This window comes from Notamacropus eugenii, chromosome 3, assembly GCF_028372415.1.
Source record: "Notamacropus eugenii isolate mMacEug1 chromosome 3, mMacEug1.pri_v2, whole genome shotgun sequence".
Taxonomy (NCBI): Eukaryota; Metazoa; Chordata; class Mammalia; order Diprotodontia; family Macropodidae; genus Notamacropus; species Notamacropus eugenii.
Window position 1 is genome coordinate 121,643,379 of NC_092874.1, and position 15,255 is coordinate 121,658,633.

Consider the following 15,255-nt stretch of genomic DNA (forward strand, 5'->3'; position numbering starts at 1 on the left):
AACTGAAGCCGAGAGGTCTGCTTTTATTACATTTTAAACACTTTGGTTCAGAGCATCTCCCTTCACGTGTAGAACACTGAGTGTAACGGTCAACCTAAGGGATGCAGTTTAGTTTTCCTGAGCTGCTGCGTATTTTTCTTTTATCTTATTCTGTCATGAGGCATGGGGAGGGGGGAGGTATGTTGGAAGAGGTAAGGAACGTAAAAACCCCAAGATCCCGATGCAGACCTTCGAGGCACCAAACACGCTTCGTGCAGCCCCATGAACAGCCAGACAAGCTGCGGGCACCTGCGGTAAGCGAGTCAGCGCAGCCGGGATCGGAGGGCTGTGCGGGGCCGCTGGGCCCGGGGCGGGTGTGTGTGTGTGTGTGTGTGTGTGTGTGTGTGTGCGTGCGTGTGTGTCTGTGTCTGTGTATGTCTGTCTGTGTGTGTGTCTGTGTGTGTGTCTGTGTGTGTGTGTGTGTGCGTGTGTCTGTGTCTGTGTGTGTGTCTGTGTCTGTGCGTGTGTCTGTGCGTGTGTCTGTGCGTGTGTCTGTGTGTCTGTCTGTGTGTGTGTGTCTGTGTGTGTCTGTGTGTGTGTGTGTCTGTGTGTCTGTGTCTGTGTGTGTCTGTGTGTGTGTGTGTCTGTGTCTGTGTGTGTGTCTGTGTGTCTGTGTCTGTGTGTCTGTGTGTGTGTGTGTCTGTGTGTGTGTGTGTCTGTGTCTGTGTGTGTGTGTGTCTGTGTGTGTGTCTGTGTGTGTGTGTGTCTGTGTGTGTGTCTGTGTCTGTGCGTGTGTCTGTGCGTGTGTCTGTGCGTGTGTCTGTCTGTGTGTGTGTGTCTGTGTGTGTCTGTGTGTGTGTGTGTCTGTGTGTCTGTGTCTGTGTGTGTCTGTGTGTGTGTGTGTCTGTGTCTGTGTGTGTGTCTGTGTGTCTGTGTCTGTGTGTCTGTGTGTGTGTGTGTCTGTGTGTGTGTGTGTCTGTGTCTGTGTGTGTGTGTCTGTGTGTGTGTCTGTGTGTGTGTCTGTGTGTCTGTCTGTGTGTGTGTGTCTGTGTGTCTGTGTCTGTGTGTGTCTGTGTCTGTGTGTGTCTGTGTCTGTGTGTGTGTCTTTGTGTCTGTGTCTGTGTATCTGTGTCTGTGTGTGTGTGTGTCTGTGTCTGTGTGTGTCTGTGTGTCTGTGTCTGTGTGTGTGTGTCTGTGTCTGTGTGTGTCTGTGTGTCTGTGTCTGTGTGTGTGTGTGTGTGGGGTGTGTCACAGCTACAGACAGGGGATCTCAGGCCCAGTTTTCTCCACCCCCCACGCCGCGGCTACCCCGCGGACCCCACGCTCCGCTGGATTTTCTTGGGAAGGGCCCTGGAGTGGCTTCCCATTCCTGAACGTGGGAGTCACAGGACCCAGGGTGGAATCCACGCTCTGCCCTTGGACAAGACCACAAGACCTTTCTGGGCCTCAGTTTCCCCTCCCGGGGAAGGGAAGGTTGACCTATAAGGCCCTTTCTGGTTCCTCCCTTGAGCAGATGCCTGTGAAGCGGAAATACACGAGCCGTCCATTATACAGGTAGCGGGGAGGGTGTCGGTCCCAAGAACAGGCGAGTTACGACTGAGTTACAGAAAAAAAGCTCCGATCCGACAGGGGGCGCCCTCGCTGGAGCCCACCAGCGCGCCTGCGGCTGGAACAGCTCCCGGCGCCCGGTTAGGTCAGCGCCCCCTCGCGGCGGCCTAGGAGCCAGCCCAGGCCTTGCCGGAACTGCTTTCTCTCGGGCGCCGCGCTTCCACCCGGACCCTTTTCTTCCCCGCAACTTTCCGGGCCGGCTCACGGCCCAGATGGTGGAGTGGGCACGCTGAAGGCCGCTCACCAGGCGAGCGTGCTCCCCGGCTCGAGGCTCCCCGGCCCGAGGCTCCCCAGCTCGAGGCTTCCCGGCCCAAGGCTCCCCGGCCCGAAGTTCCCCGGACGGTGGTTCTGAGCAGGCGCGGCGCCAGCTTTTGTGCCCAATGGCGGGACAGACCCTGTTCGTGGGCCGCCTCCCGTCCTCGGCCAGCGGCCCGCAGCTGGAGCGTCTCTTCAGTCAAGTGGGGCCGGTGAAGCAGTGCTTCGTGGTCACGGAGAAAGGTGGGGAGGTGCGGGCCGCCTCGGGGCTGCAGGGGGTGCCAGGGGCTCGGGACAGCTCAGCTCCTGGGGGGCCTGTTAGGGGCAGGGGATGGCCGGGCAGGGAAGGCGTGCGCAGATAAACCGGAAGTGGGGGGGTGACGAGAACGGAGCAGGAGCGGGGCTGCCACCCCCGGGCTGGGTAAATCCTGGGCGTTTGGTTGTCCAGGCTTAGCATATCCTTCCGGAGACTGGCGTTCCCAGAAGCTGCAGAAACGGGCTTCATTTTTCCTGTTCTTTGTGTATTTGTTTTACTATTAGGATAACTTTTTGGGGGGGGGAGGCAATAGGGGTTAAGTGACTTGCCCGGGGTCTCAGTACGTGACAAGTGTCTGAGGCTGGATTTGAACTCAGGTCCTCCTGACTCCGGGGCCGGTGCTCTACCCACGGGGCACCCGGCGGCCCCCGCTCCCATGATAACTTGGAAGGGGGGAATTGGCGCTTGTGAAACAGTGGGTCTTGCCTCTCGCTTGGGGCTTGGGCTCCGTTTTCTTGCTGCACCTGGTAAGGAGTGGAGCCTCTGACCTTTGGCCTTTAACCTGTTTACCGCGTATACATACGTATATAGAGAGGGAGAGAGACCGCTAGATATAGCTACGCACAGCAGCGTGTCTATATACGTGTACGTATGTGTGCGTATATATACATGCACACATCCCCACGCACCCCAGGAAATCCTCTGTCCAGCCACGGTCAGTTTCCTCTCTGAGGGATTTTTTTCCTTTTCCAGAAAATCCTGTAAGACAGTGACCTTGAACCTAGCCCAGTGCCTAGCACTTTATAAGTTCTTAATAAATGGATCTCAGCTAGAGGTTGGAAACGCATGCCCTGTGGCTAACTTGTTTTTCCCCCCATCTTACCCCCCCCTTTTTCTTTGAACCAGGAAGAGTAGCCCATGTGAAGGAGAATAATTCTTTGATCCATCTTATATATGGGGCAGATTTCCCATATTAAATATCAGACCAAAAGCCTCAGCAGGTTCTCTGTTCCTTTTTCCAAAGCCATGAAACTCCTTGAATCAAGCTCCTGGACGGCTCCCAGCATCCTCTTTTCCTCTGTGCTAAGTGCAGCAGGCTCTGATCCTCCTGATCCTGTTTCCTTAATGGTGAACAACTTAACATGTGAATGTCTTCACATGAAAAGGAAACAAACTCTTATGTTGTGCTGCCAGGTAGGGGATTTAATTGGAATATGGGCTCCTTGTCCTGTTTGCAGGGACCTTTTATAGGATAAGCATGTAGTGCAACAGAAAAGGAAGTCGAGCACCTTTGAATTCTGTTTCTGCTCTTGAGGTTAGGCAAGATTGATGTGGTTTGTACCTTTCTGCCAGAGTTGACCTTTGGACAATATGATTTTTTATGCAGGTATTTAGAAACTTCTTCAATCTTCTTTTCATCGTTTTAGAGGAAAAGGGATGGAAGCTTATCCCAATTTAAAATGTCAACTACAAATAGGAGCATTTCAGTTCTTTCAGTCCAACTCTTCATGACCCTGTTTGGGGTTTTCTTGGCAAAGATACTGGAGTGGTTTGCCATTTCCTTCACCAGCTCATTTACGGATGAGAAAACTGAGGCCAGAAGATTTAAGTGACTTGCCCAGGGTCACACAGCTAGTAAAAGGTGTCCTTGACTCTAGACTTAGCACTCTGTCCCACGTCTATCACTCTGCCCCTAAAATATGTCATCTTTAAAATGACATGCAATATTTAGCATATTGATCACCAAAATTAATTTGAAAATTGTGTGTGATAATTTGCATGAAACACTAGTAAGTGTTCCAAAAAAGAGACAATGGTATTTAATTCCAGAAGAGACCTTTGTGATTATGTCACCTGACTCCCTCCCTCCCAACGGACCACAGAGACTAAATGGGTGGCTCAGGGCCATATAGAGAGACAATGGTTGGTATTCACACAGAAGTCTTCAGACTCCACATTCAGTTCTTTTTCTCTTATAAGACATAGATGTCTTCCTCTGCTTATCTCTTACGGTCCCCTTCTGAACCAGATCACTGAGTTAGATGCCTAACAGAAAGATCATGGTCCTGTCTGTCACGAGCTCACTTTGAAACCTCCGTTCTACAGGTCATTTATCCTTTCTGTTTCTTATTTGGGGCTAATTGGAAAAAAAAAAAAAGCTACCCAGTTTTCCTGATCTCTTCCAGCTGGTTCTTCTCCTCCTCAGTTCTGAGTCCAGTTCATCCATACTTGTTCAGAGTGTACATGCTGACTTCTAATTCATCTGGTTGCTTATCTAGCTTAATGTAATAATCTGGACAATGTATGCTTTTAATCCATTTTATTTTTTTCATAATGATGGATAGATACTTTTATGTTTTTAATGATTTCATTGAAGGTGATTTATAGTATTCAGAGTTTACAGAGTTAGGAGGCTGTCAGTGTAAACTGAAGAGCTTTGCTGTTAGTAGGACATCTTTCCCTTTTCTTGACTTTACTGCATGGGATCATGGGTTTAGATTACGTAATTATTTAGCCCTTTCATTTTGCAGATGAGGAAACTGAGCCCCAGAGTGGCTAAGCGACTTTTCAGGCTTGCACAGGTAATAAGTAGCAGAACTCAGGTCCTCTGACTCCAAATCCAGCATTCTTCTACTGTATTAAGCTGTCTGATGATCACCTTTGAATCTATATCTCTCTGTTTAACTGCTTTGATTGATAATGGTACTTCGTGGATAATTGAGCAGAGCAGTGTCTGTGTTTTGTGATGGATTCTTCTGTGATTTTGGTGAGAGGCATGATGGAGGAGAACTTTCAGTGCTGTATTTTGCATTTCTACTGTGCAGTTGTAAAAATTAATGAAACCATAGAGTAGGGTCTTATATTCTTTGTATGTCTTATTTGTGTAATTCTAAAAATGTGATATGTTTTCAAAGATTGCCAGAAAATTTCCTTTCTAATATTTCATCAATGATACCCTGAATATGTGTGTAAATAATTTTAATAAAGATTTTATAATACTGAGAAATTGGTTACATGGGTTAGAAATTGCACTGGTGTCTTCTTGTTTATTTTATTTTGCCATCTTTTCCTTTCTTTTGAAGTCTTCATTTCTTTGATATAGCTTCAGAATTAAAAAATGTTTAATTTTCACTGATATCTTTTTAAAATACAGTACTCTACGTCTGAACGTTTCTCTTTTCATGCAGTGAGCTATTCTTTGTAACAAAGGATTAAAAAAAAAGTTTGGCAAAACTGGCCAATTCATTAACTGAGTCTGATGTGAATGTGAAATGTTCCTCACCCATAGTCCTCTGCTTCTGCAGAGAAGGGACACAGAGTATTTTCTCGTTTCTTTGGGGCTGGCCTTGGTCATCCTAATGACATCCCATTTAGTGTTGTTGTTTTTTTAATTCTTTTTATTTTTGTGGTCATTGTGGGTTTTGTTTTCATGGTTCTGCTTTCTTCCTTCTGTGTTCTTACAAATCTCCCTTTGGGTTGTTTTTAAATACATTTTGTCATTATGTGCTTGGTCAGATCTAATTGCTCTTCTTGATTGTTAGGAATTCTTACTATTTTATTCATGTAGTCGTGCACAGAGATACTTTCATTGATTCTATCTTAAAGAGCTTACTGCAGATGTTCATTTCTTAAAAAAAAAGTTTTGATTCATTTTGTTTTGGTTCAAATGACGCTATCCAACAAACACTTTGTATCTCCTGCACTTAGTACAGAGTAGGCGCATAATAAATGCTTATTGACTGACTTATTCACCTCTCTTGTGAGTACTGTCTCTGAGAAAGTTAGTTACTAATAGGAAAAAAAAGATGTCTTAACTTTAATAGTATAGTGCTAAAATTGACTTATTTGACTTAAAGTTTTTTTTACCCCTCTGTAATGAATTTTTAAAATGCTGTTTAAATCCTTAAGTGTATTGTTCTTCTGGTTCTCTTTTCTTTATTCTTTGAAGATCTGTATCTTTCATGCAGATCTTCCTTTAGTTCTCTGAGTTTTTCATTTCTATCATTCCTTTTGGCACAATAGCATCCCATTACATTCATAGATGTGTTTGTCAGCTAGTTTCCAGCCATTGGGTACTCATTTTGTTTCTAACTTTCTCTTATCACAAATAGTAAAACACATTTCTTTAGCACAGCACTCTTCTGGCAATTCTTTATGCCTTTGAATCATAAAACATAATTTCTGAAAAATTTTTAAATAAGTTTATTTAAATAAAATGCTTGATTTGAAGGGAAAACCAGGCCCAGTTTCTTTGGAGCAATTTATCCATATATAAACACAGATTGCCCAACATGTATTACCTATGTACTAAGCATTATGATTTTATATTTGATTTTACTATAAAAGAAGAAGCCGAAAATTGTCCCATCAAGGAATGGAGGAATGCAATGGTTTGTTGGGTTTTTTTTTTTTTGCTCTGTTTTTGTTACCCATGAGAATAAGATAATTTATTGGAATATAAGATAAAAGCTGAATGGACATATTACTGATGGAAAAAAGGTGTATTTGCACAGATTCAGTTTGTTTTTCTCTTATCCCATTTCCATTTGATGGTTAAAATCCCCCCTCCCCCTAATAAGTGGTTCTTTTTTTCTGATCCCCACCTCCCCCCCACCCCACTACTGAAAAAAAGGAAAAAGCTTAATAAATCTACATTAACAAGCAAAGCAGATTTTTCCTTTGGGCATGTCCAGAAATGTAGGTTTCATTCTGCGCCTTGAGTGTCTCCCCTCTGTCAGGAGGCAGGTAGTGTGCTTCATCTTGAGTCTTTCAGAGTCTTGGCTTGTCATTGCATTGATCAGAATTCTCAAGGCTTTCAAAGTTGTTTTTCTTTACAGTGTCATTATTCTCTCGATTCTGTTTACTTTACTCTGTGTCAATTCATACATATTTTCTTAGCGTTTTCTGAAATCGTCATTTCTCATGTCATGGGACAATAATTTTCCTATTAAATTTATATACCAGAATTTGTTTAGTTCATTCTCATCTATCTGATTTTGCTTAACACATGCCATTGGCCGTTTAGTTAAAAAATAGCCTATAAGCATTATACCTGTACACATACAGCAACTTAGCATTGTGCCTGTGCACATGTAGCAATTTACTTTATGTACAATAAAATAATGAGATCAGAGAAAAATCAAAGAAGAGATAAAACTGTATTGGTGTAGTTAGGATATAGAAGAACCAGATCTTGTTTTTATAATTTCAAACATATCGTTTTCCTTGGGAGCAGAGTTTTGGGATGAAATAGAAAGTTGGTTTATTTGATTGTTTTTTTTTTTTTTTTGGCAAAAACAACTGTGTGCTGCAAGGACACATTGATTGGACCTTTGTCCTTCATTTCTACCTGTTCAGGTATATTTATTTCATTGTTTGGCTGCCTATCAAATTGGAATCTAATCTACCTTATTGACAAACTCTGTTTGCCATAGACTTTCATTAATTCATTAAGTATATGTGTTTCTTAAATTTAAATTGAACCACAGAGCCATCTTGCTGTACTCCTTTTAAATTCATTTTGTCTTGACTTCCTCTTCAGCAGTCACCTAAGAGTAGACTATTCTAAGTTTAGAAAGATTTAGAAATACAGTTAACACAAGGGGTAATAGAAAGGTGTGTGGTGGCTTTAAACAGGCTACAGCATATTACCAGCAGCAACTAGCATGCAAGAAATGGCACAAAAGATATTATCAAAGCATAATTGGATAAATGATCATGTAAGAATAAGAGGCCAGCAAGTGGAGTGCCACATTGGTATTTCCTGAAACACAAAAATACTAAGAGGAAGACAACATGGTACAGCGGGAAACTGTTGAATTTGGATTCAGAAGACCTGAGTTTGCAGAAACCTTCATCTGCCTCTATCTTTGTGACCTTAAGCAACTTACTTAACCTCTCTTGGTCAAAGTGCCCACTTACTGTGCACCACCTTAAAAGGAAGGGGGTTGGATCAGATGACTTTTGGAGTTTCTTCACTTCTAATCTATGGAACCTTGGGGAGATTCTTAATGGAGTCTTTATGGGAAGGTAAGCACAAGTATCCTACATGATGAAATAAAAAGGGGATGAAACAACTGCATTGATGAAGTCACGAATCTTCCAGAAAGTCAGAGTAGAATACTTTATTCATCTCCAGGACAGAAATATTTTTTCTTTTCCTTTTTTTTTTAGAATTTAGTTACTGCTTTGTCCATCTCACAGGTTTGTGTTAGAATAAGGCAGTAGATATAAATTGACATGAAAATGTTAAAAGTACACTCTAAAGGAGCTGTTAATAAGCATGCACATGATATCCCCTGTTGCAATACAGGGAGTTTATTTTGAGGGGTACCCTAAGAGAAATTGAGTGTTATTTATTGTGAGGGAACCACTCCTCAGTCATCATTTGGTTTTTATAAACAGTCTTCCAAATGCCTCTTTTCCTGCCTTCCTGCTTTTCCATTTTCTTCATAATTCTGGCATGTATAAAGGTTATGCTTCCTGTGATATGATTTCTAGCAGGTCTGTGGCCTTTTTATGAAGATGTTCCTGTGGCTTATAGCTCCCTTTCTCCTCCACCCTTTTGCCTTTTAGGCAGTAAGACATGCCGTGGCTTTGGCTATGTCACTTTTTCCATGTTGGAGGATGCTCAGAGGGCCCTCAAAGAAATTACCACCTTTGAAGGTTGCAAAATTAACGTGACTGTTGCCAAGAGAAAACTAAAGAACAAAACAAAGGAAAAGGAGAAGAAGGGTAAGTTATAAAGGGTGTCAGTTACTGTTTAGGATGAAGGGAAGTATTATGAAATGAAGAGCGGTATTGGGGCTTAGGAGAGTCTTTGGTAATGTCTCCAAAACTATCTCTAATTCACCCAGGCCTCGTTGGCTACCCACATTATTCCTTCATTCACTCCTGAAATTGAGAAGTCCAGTGTTCTGGGCATAGGCAGCTTCATGGAAGGTCTGTTCTGGTTTGATGCTGTCCTCAGTAGTAATCTGAGCTTGGATTTTGGTCTTGATTTCTCCTCAGTATGTTGATCATGCCTCAGTTACCTGTAGCTCCAGTGTTTTAGTGTTATGGTATTCATTCCTTTGACAGCTGTCATCTTATTTTCTCTTCCCATATTACCTTGTGCTTGGAATCCTCTGGTTTGTTTTTTTTTTTTTGTATAATCAAGGGCACATATTTGCTTCTTCCCTTTTATTTTCCAGAATCTTCAGTGACTCCACAGGAAGAACCAGAACAAGAACCAAAGCCCAAGCCTAAAAAAATGAAAGTACCTGACAAAAAAGCTAGACTGATCATTCGGAACCTAAGTTTTAAGGTAGGAGTGAGCAGCTGAAGAATCTGAGAGAATGTGATCTGTAAAACATATCTGTTGTCAGTGTACCATCTGCCTGTGATGGTGTTGATCACTTCTTTTCTTTTTAAAAATGAGTCTTAGCTCTAATGATGTCAAAAAATGGATCTGTTTAGGTGAGAATCTATAAAGAGCACTGAATACAGAAGAAGGACTACTTTGGAAGGACTTCACAAATAAACCTTCCATTATTTTTCATCCTTTCTGCCATAGATTCCTTGATGAAACACCCCCTTTCCAAAAATCTGATTTTCCATCCTCTAAAACCAATATTAGTATAGTATACTAATATATATTAGTATACGAAACCGTATATTAGTATACCAAATTCTCAAGAGTTGGTTTGCTTCTGTTTTGTTTGTGGTTATACTCCTTTCAGCACTTTGATTTTTCTCTGTAGTGTTCAGAAGATGATCTGAAGAGCTTGTTTGCTCAGTTTGGTGCAGTCTTGGAGGTGAATATCCCTAGGAAGCCAGGTACTGGTGAGCTTCTCTGCCCATCTTATGAATCAGAATGAAGTTTTAAAAATGTTTAATTAATACATGACTTCTTAATGTTAGGCACTGTCCAGAGCACATACATGAGGTTTTTACCTTTTCCTTTGGCTATTTCAAGATAGATTAGATATATTATTAGTCTTAGGAATATGGTTCTAAAAGATGTATCATTTGTCTTGAACTTGGGTCAAGGAGCCACACTCATTCTGGTGGGGGAAGTGCCATTTTAATCTGGAGAGAGGCCAATTTAAAATTCTAGTCAATTTAAAGTTCTTTTTCCATCTTTGTAACTTGTGTTTCTGTGTCCTTACCTTCTAACACTAATTACTCAGTTACTTGACTTTCTGTGTAACTATTTACAGATGGAAAAATGCGAGGCTTTGCTTTTGTTCAGTTCAAGAATCTCTTAGAAGCAGGAAAAGCCTTGAAAGGCACGAATATGAAAGAGATAAAAGGTTGGTCTGCTTTGCCTTCTTTGTCTCCCAAAGGCCTGGTGTTTAGGTAAATTGGCATAATAAATAAATTTTTTTCTACTTTCTGAAAAAAGCAAGGTTTTACATTAGTTAGTTTTCCTCGTTGGTGTTACTAATCAGCTTGGTGACATTTTGCTGACAACAGTTTCTCTTAGGGTTAAACTTGAAAGTACCTGAGGTTGCTATAAATATCTTTTCTCCTGCTTGTCCTCACTTCGTATGTTTTTAAAACTTTGGCTGGGTAAAGGACGTGAAACAGTTGGTGATGGATGAAAATTGGCATTGAGGTAGGATGGGAGTTTTCTGTTTTTCTCTTTAAGTTGATCTAATCCAACTCCCTTGGTTTGTTGTGAAAATTCAGATTTATTGATGCTTATTTTATCATGGTCATTTCCATGTATACCCCTACCTCTTAATGAGCCCCCCTTGTAAGAGGAATATCCCCAGATTATTAAGCAAAAGCAATTGACACAATGATGTCTCATTCTGAGTTCTGGCTCTAGGAGTGCTATCCCAATATCCCTGTCCTATTAAATTAACAGTGTACAAACACTGAAGACATTGATGATGATAATAACTCACATTTTTACAAGAATTTGAGGTTTATAAAGTACCAGCTACTGCGTGAGATTGCGATTTCAGATGTTATCCTTTGCCAACTCCAGGTCAGAGAATTGAATTGATTTGCCTAGGGTCCAAGACAGACTTCGAACAAATCTTCTGTTAGTCCAGTGTTATTTTTCCCCCCATTTATTTTTCTTTTCTAACATTTCACTTTCCCCTTTCCCCAGAAGCCTAGAGGTGTAGAAGGTGGGGAGGGGTATGTGCAGTGATGGGAGTAGGGACATTTCTGATTTCCTATAACCCTTTTTCTAGCCCTCATTGGGCAGCTGTTGTTGGAGGGTATATTATGTTGTTAAAACAAGGGTAGACCAATTCTAGGAGTTTTCTTCAGAGGGTGGTACTTCTCTGGGCTGGCACTTCTTGTGTCTGAAGGCTGGACCTTGGAGCCCTTAAGGAAGGAATAATTTTAAAGGAAGAAAATATTCTTTCTAATGTCCATTATATGTCTCACAGGGCGGACAGTGGCTGTGGATTGGGCTGTGGCCAAAGATAAATATAATGCAACACAGTCTTCTGCTTTTGGTAAGGCTTTAACCATTCTTTGGAAAGGGATGCTTTGAATGTCCTTTCTTACCCTCTCAAAATCCTGTTTAATTTCTGTCCATCTTTTAAGTACCTCCTTTTTTCACCTCATTACATTGCCAGTACTTTGTTTAATCTACTTACTCTATAATGTTGTGTAGTGTTGTACTTGTGTTTTATCTTTTCTCATCTACTTAATTTACAACATTACTGGGTAAGTGGATTAAGCAAAATGCTGGTAATACAGTGAGATCTGGGGATTAACAGACCACAACCTGAAGATTGCACAACAAATACCAGAGGGAATGTGAGAAAAAGTTACATTAATGCACTATTTACTGTGTTCCTGAGGTTTTTAAACTGTGCCTACTGTTTGACTCAGCAATACTACCATGACCTCTACACTCCAAGAAAAACAGAAAAGGAACCATATGTGCATAAATATTTCTAGTAGCTCTTTCCTTAGTGACAAAGATTGGAAACTGAGAGGATGCCTATCAGTGAGTAACAAGTTATGGTATGTGAAAGTGAATGGAATATTGTTGAGCTATAAAAAATGATGAAGGGATATGGTTTCAGAGAAACCTGGAATGACTTTGTATAAACTGATGCACAGTTAGCAGAACCAGGAGAACAGTTTTGACAATAGCAGCAGTATCATAAAAACATCTTTAAAAGACTCAAGAACTAATTAGTGCAGTGACTGAACTATTGATGAAGCTTATTGGCCTTCTCTTGACAGGGTGGTGACAGGACTTAGAGTACAAGTTGAGGCTTTTGGTTTTGGACGTGGCTAATCTGGGAATTTGTTTTAAGTATGCGTGTTTGTAGTGGGTCTTGTTTTTCTTGTTTTCTCAAGAGGGGTGGGGAGTAAGGAGGTGAAAGTGAGATAAAGCAGAACTAAAAATACAATAAAATTCAAAGAAAAAGAAGGGATAACCCAGAAAACAGAACTTGGTGCTTGTCTTCAATTTGGAAATAACATTTAAAATTGTTATTGATGCCTTTGGTTTTTACATCAGTAAGCCATACTATGTAACAAAGAATTCAAAAGAAAGAGCAAAAAAAGATTTCAGCAAAACTGACTAACCTATCGCTTGAGTCTGATAACACATGCAGTGTTCTAGACTAATAGTCCCCCTCCTCTGCCAAGAAGGAGAGAGATGTGTTTTCTCCTGTCTTCTATGAGGTCAAGCTTAGTAGTCAGAATTAATCACACAGCTTTCACTTTTTTCAGTCTTTTTTGTTGTTGTTCTTTCCATTTACACTGCTCTTATCGGTGTGTGTTGTGTTTTCCAGGTCCTGCTTCACTGCATCCATTTTGCCAGGTTTCTTTGAGCTTTTCATATTCATTTATTCTTATGATGTCACAATCACAGTGCATTACTTTCATGTTCCACAAGTGGTTTAGCTGTACCCTATTTAATGACAAAACATGTGATGTTCATGAGCAGCTTCAGAGAGCAGATTTCTTAGGGGAGTAAGTTATGTGACTGTGGTTTAGGATGGTGGTCTTTGGTTTGAACTTTGTATCAGGCCAAATAAGCTTTTTGATGTAGACCTCTTTTCTTTAATGTAAGCAGGAATAATCAGTATTTTGGTAGGAAGGGGTAGCTTTTTAAAACTTGAATGATGAGCCTCATTTTCAGTTTAGTTATTTTCTTTTCTTTTTCTTTTTCTTTTTTTTTTTTGTGATTTCAGGGTTGATTTAACACAAAAAAGATATGTGCAAAGCTTTTTACTCATTTTCTTCACTCCTCAGTCTAGCATTTGGATTGGTGACCTTGATGGCAAGCTGAACTGCTCTCTCAACAATGACTTTCCGATTCTTAGAGGAAACATTGTGAGCAGTCTCAGCACAGTAAGATCTGTTGCACATCAGAAGCACTTCTAGCTCTTTGACATCGTGCACCAAAAGCTTCCTGAATCCACTTGGTAGCATGTGTTTTGTCTTCTTATTGCTTCCGTAACCAATATTGGGCATCAAGATCTGGCTCTTGAATCGTCTTCGCACCTTGTTTCAGTGCCTCATGGTTTACGCCAGTTTCTCTTGATCTTGACATATCTGTCAGACTGGTGCCGGATGAACTTCTTCATCCTCTTCTGATGATTTTGGGCTTCACCAGGGGCCTGAGGGTGGTCATGGTGCCAGCGAAGAGAAAGTGGCTCCTCTGTGGGAAGGCCAACAGAGAGAGAGAAGGAAAGCCATTTAGTTATTTTCTTAGCAAAGAAAATAAACACTGAGAAATCTGCAGAGCTCACCGGGATGAGGGCTTTGGCATTGGTCTCTATGTCTGACCTAGCAGCAGCTTGGCTTTTTGTGCCACATCATCTCTACTTTACTTCACAGGTGAGCAACAAAAACCCACTGAACCCAGAAAGCAAGATGCAATTCAAGAGGAGAGCAGTGAGGATGAGGATGAAGAGGATGAAGAAGAAGAATTACAAGCAACCGAGTCATCGAAGACTCAGAAGAGGTGAGCAGCGAAGCCTTTTGTGAGCATGAAGAGGAGGACTCTAGTTTGAAGGTTCACCAACTATCTGTAGGGAGAGGAGGTGCCTCTCTGATGGTTTTGGAAACAGAATTGACTAAGGTGGTGGAGCCAGGAAAGGCCTTGTGGCTGGCCTTGATTCTTAATTGCTGATGGTTCACTTTTCAGGAATGGCAAAAGACCACTGACTTTGGCTGCAGAGAGCAGTGAGGAAGATGAAGACAGTGACCTGGAGGAAGGAAGTAGCAGTGAGGATGAGGAGGACCAAGATCTGAATGAGGAGGATTCAGATGAAGAAGACCAAGGTTTGCCTAGTAACAATTGAGTAAAGACTCATTAAGAAGTTAGGCCAGTACTTTAGGCCCCACTTTAAATAGGGCCTTCATATTTGTATAAAACTTACTTTAAGAAGACTATGTCCTGTTCTCTCACCTTCTTACTCAGGGCTCATTTTTAGAGATTGGAGTGGTAAATATATATGTTGGAAAGGTGAATATTCTTCCCTAGTGAACTGAAAACCTAAACTAAAATAAACACAATCCTACGTAAGTGAAATATTCAGGCAGAGAATCACAGCATAGACAATCAAAATGTTTCCCTGTACCTGCTGCGATAGGTGATGCACTATACCACATAAACACATATAACAGGCATTATGAGACCTGTTGGAACACTTCTTAAAGCTGTACCTGTATTTCCTAAACATGTTAGTGAGAGCTAGGAAGATATAGTGAATAAAGGGCTGAATGAAAGCTGGAATCAGAAAGACTTGAGTTCAAATCTTAATGCTGATGTCTACTGGCTCTGAGATCCAGGGGAGGGTCACTTAACCTCTCAGAACAAGCAGTTGGTTGCAGAGTAGTGGCTCATCTACAATGATAAGGGAAATTTCCTCACTGAGTATTTCCTACTCTAAAGAAATCACAGGTCTGGACCCCTAACAAAAGGCCAATACCTGTTATAACATTTATGTCAGATGCCATGGGAAAGTCCCAATCAGTTGAATTTAACCTTGAAAGCTTTTTTTGAAGGAGGCATTGTAGGCACAAAAGTTGCTGTGGAGTCAGTAGCCATGCCTTGCTTTTTATAGGGGAAGTGTTTTAATGGCAGCACTGTCCACCTCTCTTCTTCTGTGCTTGTGAGGTCAGGCTTAGAGGGAAATACAACTTGCTTCTCCACGAGGGGATGGGAAAGGAAGAGGAGTGGC

At 41.6% G+C, this 15,255-nt stretch overlaps 1 protein-coding gene and 1 pseudogene across 3 annotated transcripts in view; one reads left to right on the forward strand and one right to left on the reverse strand.

Moving 5' to 3' along the window:
- The first annotated feature begins 1,448 nt into the window (after positions 1-1,448).
- RBM28 (RNA binding motif protein 28) overlaps positions 1,449-15,255 on the forward strand; it is a 36,548-nt gene continuing 22,741 nt past the window's right edge. For 2 of the 3 annotated variants that reach the window (XM_072652820.1, XM_072652821.1), the window contains exons 1-8: positions 1,449-2,085; positions 8,675-8,833; positions 9,292-9,404; positions 9,841-9,916; positions 10,300-10,392; positions 11,488-11,556; positions 13,907-14,033; positions 14,217-14,353. In XM_072652820.1, the coding sequence (XP_072508921.1) occupies positions 1,968-2,085; positions 8,675-8,833; positions 9,292-9,404; positions 9,841-9,916; positions 10,300-10,392; positions 11,488-11,556; positions 13,907-14,033; positions 14,217-14,353 (892 nt within the window). In that variant the 5' untranslated portion in view covers positions 1,449-1,967. Of the gene's footprint in view, positions 2,086-8,008; positions 8,129-8,674; positions 8,834-9,291; positions 9,405-9,840; positions 9,917-10,299; positions 10,393-11,487; positions 11,557-13,906; positions 14,034-14,216; positions 14,354-15,255 lie in introns of those variants that run through there. The other variant, XM_072652823.1, reaches the window with a different exon arrangement.
- Positions 13,295-13,772, reverse strand: LOC140533273 (large ribosomal subunit protein eL32-like; annotated as a pseudogene).